Consider the following 9,258-nt stretch of genomic DNA (forward strand, 5'->3'; position numbering starts at 1 on the left):
CAAGACACCATGAAGGAAATCCTACCTCAATGGAACTGCATGCCTTACTTGAAGGAGTGCGTATAGCTTTACAACATAACCTGATGCCACTGGAAATAGATGTGGACTCCACTGAGGTAACTAATATGCTGCATACCCATAATCTTCATTACTCATCTGTTCTTTATGAATGTGGGTCTCTACTCCAAAACGTGGGTAGTCCGCGTATTTCACACACATACAGGGAGCTAAATGCAGTGGCAGATAAACTCGCAAAACATGGATCCACTTTAGCTATGGAAAATACACCTACGATGTTTTTTATTTCTCCACTCTTTTTGAGGGCAGACCTGATGAATGACCATATGGGCACTACACAGTTGCGGCACTCTTCAACTCATATGGCCTATACTACAACTTTTTTTGATTTAAATTCAGCACCAACTACTTGTACTAGATCGGGACAACACTGCCCATCAATTTTAGCACATTTTTGTACTATGGAACCATCACGGTCCATCATTCTCTGTACTGTGACTTAATTTATTAATACAAGCATCTTTTATTAACAAAAAAAAAATATTCTGATACACCAAACTTGTCATTATTTCTGAAACAGAAGTCTGCAAGTAAGATTGGGCCATTGTTGTTAAGAGTTGGACTTATAAAGGTCATTTTAGCAATTGGGCTCTATATGTAAAGCCCTAATTTGAGCCCGATTATAAAATAGAAAACGAAGAACCGGGGTTTCAATCAGAAAAGACAAAGCGGGTAAGAGAAGAGTGCGCCGCAAAATGCAGATCTTCGTGAAAACCCTAACCGGGAAGACAATCACGCTCGAGGTTGAATCGAGCGACACCATTGACAATGTCAAAGCTAAGATTCAAGACAAAGAAGGTACTTACGACTGATCCCTTTTCTCCGTCATCTCTTTGTTCTTTGTATCGGTAATTTGTTTCTGACGCCATTTTATTTTCATTTTTAAGGTATTCCACCGGACCAGCAGCGGTTGATATTCGCCGGAAAGCAGCTCGAAGATGGACGTACTCTTGCTGATTATAACATCCAGAAAGGTATTATAGTAACGCTAATATGTACATGGACTTAGCAGTGTATGGTTACTTATATCTGTTTTATAATCTTAATGATGATTTATCTGGTCAATTTTGTAGAGTCAACTTTGCATTTGGTTTTGAGGCTTCGTGGAGGGATTATTGAGCCTTCTCTGATGGCTTTGGCTAGGAAGTACAACCAGGATAAGATGATTTGTCGCAAGTAAGATTTTTTTCTATAGTTACGACTGCCTTTCGCTTTTGTATGAAGTAATTGCTCAGTGCACTATGTATGAAAAGTTATTTGATGCATTGGAAATTCAGATTGTATATTCCTTTCATATTCAGACGAAATTGTTTTGATCCCTATTTGGAGGTTAATTCTGATTATGCTATTCAAATACAATATCTGTTAAGCTGATCCATGATGTGATTATTAGCTGCCTTTAGTAAGAATATTAAGGATTTCTCTCTTGTAAAGCTCAGAGCTAGCTCGATTTCTCTGTCTAAGTACTCATGTTTTTCATTTTATTCATACTTTTCTACTCTCATTAGTTTGGTTAATGCCATTGGAGAACTTTGCTTTTCTGGGGAAGTGCTGTTCAACTAGTATTATCCCACACTGTGGGGTTTGGGGAAGGTAGTTTGTACGCAGATTTTACCCCTACCTTGTGAGAATAGAGAGGCTGTTTCCAATAGACCCTCGGCTTAGGAAAGCATAAGCACTACATTAATGAAAATATAGACAAGAAGGGACAGTACCAAAAAGCCATATAAAATTAGAATAAAATAACAAGGCACTTTGTGCTGTTCAAGTGAAAAGAAAACAGCTGACTATTACTTTGTTTGCCTCCTATTAGCCCATTGATTCGACAGTGCATCTCATTGTATTTATCTTTATTTGTAACTGAAAAAGGTCTACCTTCAGCATTTATGTCATCCGTGTCGCCTGAGTACAATACATGTAAGGGTTGACATTTTCGACCTTCCTTGATTAGCTATATCATCCGTTCTGCACTCGGGTCAACCAATTAGTTGGTTAAGATTGTGTGGACAGTTAGCTTCTCTTAAACAATGTGTCTCAAGATTCATAGGGTTATTACTTTTACTTAATATAGTGCCTTTAGAAGTTAAGTCCTTCCATAATAATGAGACTAAGTTTCTTTTTCCCCTGTTAGATTCCGGGCTTTTGGCTTAACTTTTTTTCCTATGGCTTATGTTATAAACCGTGATGGTGATTACTTAATCCTGGAACCTGTTCACTTGTTTTAGGTGCTATGCTCGCCTGCATCCTCGTGCTGTTAACTGCAGGAAGAAAAAATGTGGGCACAGCAACCAGGTTTGTGGATGATAGGTTTATGTTACACTTCCTTTGCCTCCCAATACTTATTATGGCACTCACGAACTTTTCTTGCCTTGCAGCTGAGGCCAAAGAAGAAGATCAAGTAGACGTGATGTCTTTTCTAAGTTTAGATCAATTTTGTGCGTTGCAGCTATATATTGCCAGTCCGTTGTTTTTACAGTTTTCAGTCCTGCTTCAACTTGATGTCATGGATAGACAAGTATTTGTCATTGGATAAGATATCTTTATGCACTCAATTTATGTCTGTTTAGATGGGAGTTTAGTATGTTCGTCCTGATAAGCAAGCCTACAGGTGCATGATTTGTTCTAATATCTGTTCCATAATCATAATGGTTCATTTGAGATGTGATGCCGTAGCTCGTGCTCCTGTAATGCTGCTTCTTTATTTTATTTTTCTTGATGCTTTTCTGGATATGCCACATTATGGTCCAAATTCCATACATTGTTTGAATAGAAAGCCGCAAGTTAATCTAGTACGTTAGCTATGATTTAGGTTTTAGTGTAATATTGATTCTTGAGAGGGACGGAAAGATTACACAATTCACTTCACAATTTAATTCGAGGACATTTCAAATAGAAAACTGGTCTTGTTTAAGTCTAATAAAGCCCACATGTCTCGAAGTTGTAATTTTTGGACATATTCAAATCTGAGGGGCATTTGCATCTATACCGCTTTTTGTGTTACATTTTAATTTGTGCTCGCTTTGCAAAAAAAATTCTAAGCGTACCTGCTTTTTCGCATAACTTCAGCATACGGGGCTGAAGTAGCAAAGGCAATCACGCAAAACTTCAGCATTCTAGTAGCCGGGCCTGAAGTTCAGCTCTAGAGCTGAAGTTTTTGTTTTGTAATTCAGCTCTAGAGCTGAAGTTTTTTTACCACCTATTAATATTACATACTAGAGCTGAAGTTTCCACTTACAACACAAAAAGTTCAGCTCTAGAGCTGAAGTTTTTTTACCACCTATTAATATTACATACTAGAGCTGAAGTTTCCCAGTTACAACACAAAAACTTCAGTTTTTGTGTTGTAACTGGGAAACTTGAAGTTTTTTTACCACCTATTAATATTACATACTAGAGCTGAAGTTTCACATTAGTTTAAAATACATGACAGTATCAAGTTTGTTTGCCTTGTTGCAGAACCAGGGTTGACCGTAGCATCGGCTTCCCTCACCAGGCTACAAGGTGTGCTTTCTCTAGTGCTTCTTTTAAAGGAAGAAAAAAGAACAAACACACAACAACTATCAGCTACAAAAACCACTATAATCAGTGAATGACAACATCAGATTTTGCTGGAACTATTAATATTACATACAGTTGGAAAAAAGAAAAGCTAAAAAATAAAGTAAGAACGTGAAAGGGTAGCTTTTGCACCGCTTGTGATGTTGTTTTTATGCATATTGATCTCAATCTAGATCCTTGCTTTCTTCTGGTGAGGTACTGAAGCGGAGAAGAAAGGGAGCTGAAGTTATTTATAAAGTGGGTACAAGTTAAAAGTTTAAAAAAAAATAGATATAGGTTAAATGGGGGCGACCAAATAGGGCGCCCCGTGCAATTTTTACAAATCTGAGTCATATATTACGAATGTTATGTTGTCTATGATACCGATTTAACATTTCTTCATGTTATCGTGTGGATGTCATGTTATCGTGTGGATGTCATGTTATCATTATTTTCTTATTAGTTCATTTCAAATAGCAATGCATCTTATATTTGGAGAATTTATTTTATACTTCTCATTTTAGAAAATATATTGTTCACAAAAGCTAAAGAATGTTTCAGATTAAAAATATTAAAAATCTTTTTTGCTTTCTAAACTTCATGTCGGATCAAACTGTCAAATAAGTTGGAAGGAGTATTATATTTTGAGAAACTTTCAGAAATCACTATGTTTTAGCGGTTATTAGCTAGTTGTAGCTACCATTTATTATATTACTTCCTATAGCCATGTTTTTAGATTTTTTAGAGTGTATTCGATGTATTTAAGCTACTGTATTCATAAATACAGTAGCATTTCTAGGCGTGAAACAGGGGATTACAGCTAGACAGATTTTTGTATTCGACTGTATTCATGGCGTGAAACATGGGATTACAGCTGGACAGATTATTGTATTCGACTGTATTCACGGCGTGAAATAGGGGATTACATTATTTTTAAACAGAAAGTGAATTAATTAACATAATAAACTCCTAATATAACTCAACAAACTCAATTATAACACACAAATTTGGTATTTCCAGTTATAAAAAAGATTCTCAACCGAAAAACACCCAAAAATATAGCAATCTTCAGAGAAATTATATAATACATCTGAATACATAAATTATATTAATTAAAAAAACATATGAATACATTCATGCAATATAGCGAGACAGTGAATACAATGAAATACATAGAATACAGCGGGATACATTGAAATACAATAAAAAAAAAAAAAAAAGACAGTGAATACAATGAAATACATAGAATACAGCGAGATACATCGAAATACAATGAAAAAAAAGACAATGAATAAAATAAAATACAGCGAGATACATTGAAATATATTAACAGAATATTCAAGTTGCTCAGCCCCAAACTCCGTCGTCTTTGTTCAAGAACAACCCTAATGTCGTCTCGTGTATATTGGAGACAGGTAAAGTTTGGTATATAATATTTATAGTATTATTGAAGCACGCCTCGATATTGTGATATGAATGTCGTGTTCTCGAGCAGGTAAAGTTGGCTTCCAAGAGAACCCCAAAGCTGCACAGGAACATATGAAGAACCCCCTTGTGATGAACAAGATCGAGAAGATGGTTAGTGCAGGAATTATAGTGGAGCCCACATTACAATGGCATATTAACAACTCATTCGAATACAGTAGACTGCGAAACCATGGATCCGCGTCAGTCTATGTCAATTATTTCTTAAAAATCACTTATTTTGTATGTTCGGGTCATCATCACCACGCCTAATAGGTGGATCAGCGGAGGAGAAGACATGGGAAAGTAGAGAGAGAGAGAGGGAGAATAGATATGGGGTAGGGGATAGGAGAAATTTGAAGGGATATGAGAGAGAAAAATAATACAAAGCTTATTTTATGGCTTAAGGGTAGGAGACGACCATAAATAGATATTTGCTATAAAAAATCAAAAGGTAGCTATGGAATATAATTTTTTAAAAGGATATTTATTTAAAATAAATAAGATATCAACCTTTGCTACAGGAGTTAACTAATCCTTATTTTTTCTATATTTCACTGAACTATTAGTTTCTTAACTAATTAACTAATGATCAAATAATGAATTGGGTCAACTTTAGTTGAGTGGTGCTCTGGAAACTGGAGTGAAGCTCTAGGCCTGGTCGGGAGGACCAAGCCTAACTCAAGATTACCAGGCGAAGGTGAGCCTGAGTCAGCTTGGCATCCTAATGCATCCGAGCTCCGCTCGTCACGCTTGATGAGATTGTATACAGAACATCGCTAAATGGGGCTTCGGGTTCTTGAAAGTGCAAAATGGCTCCAAAAATACCCTTTGATTGTGCCAAGGGAAAAGATGTACATAAACTGTTTGAAAAATGGGGATTAGTTTTTGACCTTTTGTAGCTCAATTCCAGTTTGATTAACCATAGCACATACTGAAAGCGAGGACAGCAGCAAATAACGAACACTTGCAATGTAAACCTGGCCATGTTCTAACAAGATAATTGACATGTACTCGGTGAAAAATATCTGAAAATGACGGTAGCACTAACTCCTGAATTTCTCAGCCAAAAAACAAGCCTTCCTTTAGGCAAGTTGCTGTACATGCGAATGGCAACAACCAAAATGTGATGCAGCATTGTTAGAGTCTTTGCAAAGGTTTATGCCCATATCTCCTCCATTGCGTGTCTAAAAAGTTAGAATTGGTTGCAAAATCGGCGGACTATGGGATTCCAAGGATCAGCCCATCAACATCAACAGGGAGAAGCATCTTTTGCCATAGACAGCCAGTAGAAATGAGCTCCTCTGGCGGAGTAACCACCATGACATCACTATTCCTTTGCAAAATCCCAAATACACTAAGCAAGCTACCTTCCTTAATGTATCTACCAAAAATCCAAAGAATTTCAGGCTATTAGTTTGCCGAAGCATGTCTGGCAACAAAAGGGAGAAAAAAGCAAACCGAGAAAGATAAGGCAAAAGCATATGTTACCCTTCTTCTAGACGTAGTAAACGAGCTTCAGATGAAAGATTCCTGTCCCTTAACCATTTTCTCAAATGAGAAGCCAAAACCTTACAGTTTTTGGTGGTTGTAACCAGTCTGCTCTCTATGACCAGCGGGATAACTCTAGATTCAGGTCCAGCCTTGACAAAAGCTCTAATACCAGAGTTCTTGTCAGTTATGTAGAAGTCAGTTGAGAGCCTCTGCCAAGAGAAATCGTCCTGTTAATTAACTCTGTAGTGAAATCAAGTGAAGGCACAAACTAACACAATCCAAATAGGGTGCTGCTTTGGTCGGTATCTCTATAGTTCTAGTAACTACAATAGATAATGTTCATACAAGGGGACACTTTGGCCAAGTTTGAGACATTTGTCATCCATAATAGGATCATTCCAATAGAAACTTAGGAGTTAGACATGCAATGCGGGTAAGGAGGTCAATTAAATTTCTTCGGTCAGCATTTGGCGGCAAAGATATTGTGATGATTTTCTTATTCAATTTTCCTTCTACTCTCCCCTTCTAGGCAAGGTTTAAACTCCTTTTATCTGCTATGAGTGCAGCCTGAAGTAGATCCTAATGTACTTCATGATGCCATGTAAAGAAACTTGCGAAGTATAAAACAGGTCACTAGGATCTTTTACAATGAAACTGTTAGACTTTAAGCCATTAGGCTTTAAAGTAGAAGAAGTGTGAATTGGAAATGGAGGGAAATTGAAAATTTGAAGAAGTGAACTTTTGTCTTGCACTTTGTCCCTCATTGGTGAGGGACAACCACATTTGTGTGCTTATATATAGAATCACTTCTTAAAGCTCTTAAAAGGAGTTGAAGAGAATGAACCCTCGCGCCGTCGTCGTCGCTCGCTCGGCTCGGCTTTGGCTTTGATCGATCGATAAGATTATTTTTGGACAAAATTTATTTAATTATTTAATAATTAATTAAATGCCAAATCACTGCTTAAAATACGCCAGAACCTTGCTGAAGGTTAAGAGGGCCTCTTTGGCCGCGGTTCTGCCGCGACCGCGGTAGAACCGCGGCAAGCAGGTTCAGAAAGCCTCTCTGACCGCGGTCGAACCGCGGCAGGCAGCGTATTCTTCTGAAAAGTCACCTTTTCCAGACACCTCTTCTGATAATTGCCTATAAATTCTGAGGCAAGGCTCCATTTTCTACACACGAAAAACACTCCAGAACTTCTTTCTTTCTGAATATACTGCATTCTAATTCGCAATCTCTCTCTCTCAAATTCGTAAGTGCGATTTTGCTCTGTTCTTTAAGTTCGTTGGTATCCTGCAGTTTGTATTGCCACTGTTGCAGGAAGGTTTATTCCGTTTTATCCTGAGAGGATTTAATCCATTACCTTGGCAACGTGTGAGGGGGTTAAAATTCCTTAAGGACACACAAGCAAATTGTGGACTCGGAATATTTCTTAAACTCTTCTGTTTTTCCAGTTTCTTTTATTTTTCTAACAGTTTTTTTCTGAATTTGTGTTTTAACACAGTAGCGCTTACAAGCTTAAGGAATTTAAAACTAACGTTTCTGTGTTGAAACATATATTAAACTGTTATTCATATTTTGTATACTATTTTGGAGACTAAAGCCTTCGTGCTTTCTACTCCAATAATTGTTCTGTCCGGTTTAAAGTATATAAAAACTTTACCGGAATAATAAACGTACGGGTTTGAAGTATATAAAAACTTCACCATTGTTACGTGTTGTATGTTTGGTTTGGTATTCAGTTTGAAGATATCAAAACTTCACTGATTTAACAAAGTTCTGTTGTGTTTCTAACTCTACAGAAAAGATGACGAACGAAAACCAAACTAATGGAAATGTTGTGGGAACGGGAGCTACTGTTACGAGTGCTGCTGCCTCGTCAAGCCGTTCTACTCCTGCTCATGCTATGGCACCGGCAGAAAAACCCGGAAAGTTTTCCGGTATTGACTTCAAACGCCGGCAAATGAAGATGCTCTTCTATCTTACTACGTTGAGTTTGCAACGTTTCATCAAGGAGGATCCTCCGGTCATGGCTGAAAATACTCCGGATGATGAACGACTTGTTGTGAGATAATAAAAGCCTTAGTCTGATGAATCTTTCTCCTAAGATAAGAAAAACCTAGTCTAATGAATTTTCTCCTAGGATAGAACTCTTAATCTCATGAATCTTTCTCCTAAGATAAGAAAACCTAGTCTGAAGAATTTTTTTTCCTAGGATAATTAAAGAAAAAAGTATGGATTGGAAAAAAAAAAGAAGTCAATTGTTCATGCCCTCAGAAAATAAGCATTGGGGCAATTTTCTTTTTTTTTTTAAAAAAAATTACCTTCTTGGTCCGTATTTGTCATAGGGTACACCATTCCCTAGCTGCATTTTCCAACATAGGGTTTTCACTCCCTAGTTGACGTTATTTTTGACATAGGGTCACGACTCCCCAGTCTCTGTTTCTAACATAGGGTCTCCACTCCCTAGTTGATGTTATTTTTGACATAGGGTCACCACTCCCTAGTCTCCTTTTCCAACATAGGGTCTCCACTCCCTAGTTGATATTATTTTTGACATAGGGTCACCACTCCCTAGTCTCCTTTTCCAACATAGGGTCTCCACTCCCTAGTTGATATTATTTTTGACATAGGGTCACCACTCCCTAGTCTCCTTTTCCAACATAGGGTCTCCACTCCCTAGTTGA

The 9,258-nt window shown here is 37.4% G+C and overlaps 1 protein-coding gene and 1 long non-coding RNA gene across 2 annotated transcripts; one reads left to right on the forward strand and one right to left on the reverse strand.

Annotated features, from left to right (window-relative positions):
• Window positions 711–2,782, forward strand: LOC109213076 (ubiquitin-60S ribosomal protein L40). The gene is made up of 5 exons (XM_019376863.1): window positions 711–876; window positions 966–1,052; window positions 1,152–1,254; window positions 2,304–2,370; window positions 2,454–2,782. The coding sequence occupies exons 1-5, from the start codon at window positions 774–776 to the stop codon at window positions 2,478–2,480; spliced, it is 387 nt and encodes a 128-aa protein (XP_019232408.1). The 5' UTR covers window positions 711–773; the 3' UTR covers window positions 2,481–2,782.
• LOC109240275 lies at window positions 5,895–7,071 on the reverse strand. Its single transcript, XR_002070039.1, has 2 exons — window positions 6,571–7,071; window positions 5,895–6,463 (listed from the first exon to the last, which is right to left on the reverse strand). It is a non-coding gene; the product is annotated as an uncharacterized LOC109240275 (long non-coding RNA).

Source organism: Nicotiana attenuata, chromosome 1, assembly GCF_001879085.1.
Source record: "Nicotiana attenuata strain UT chromosome 1, NIATTr2, whole genome shotgun sequence".
In the NCBI taxonomy this organism is placed as follows: Eukaryota; Viridiplantae; Streptophyta; class Magnoliopsida; order Solanales; family Solanaceae; genus Nicotiana; species Nicotiana attenuata.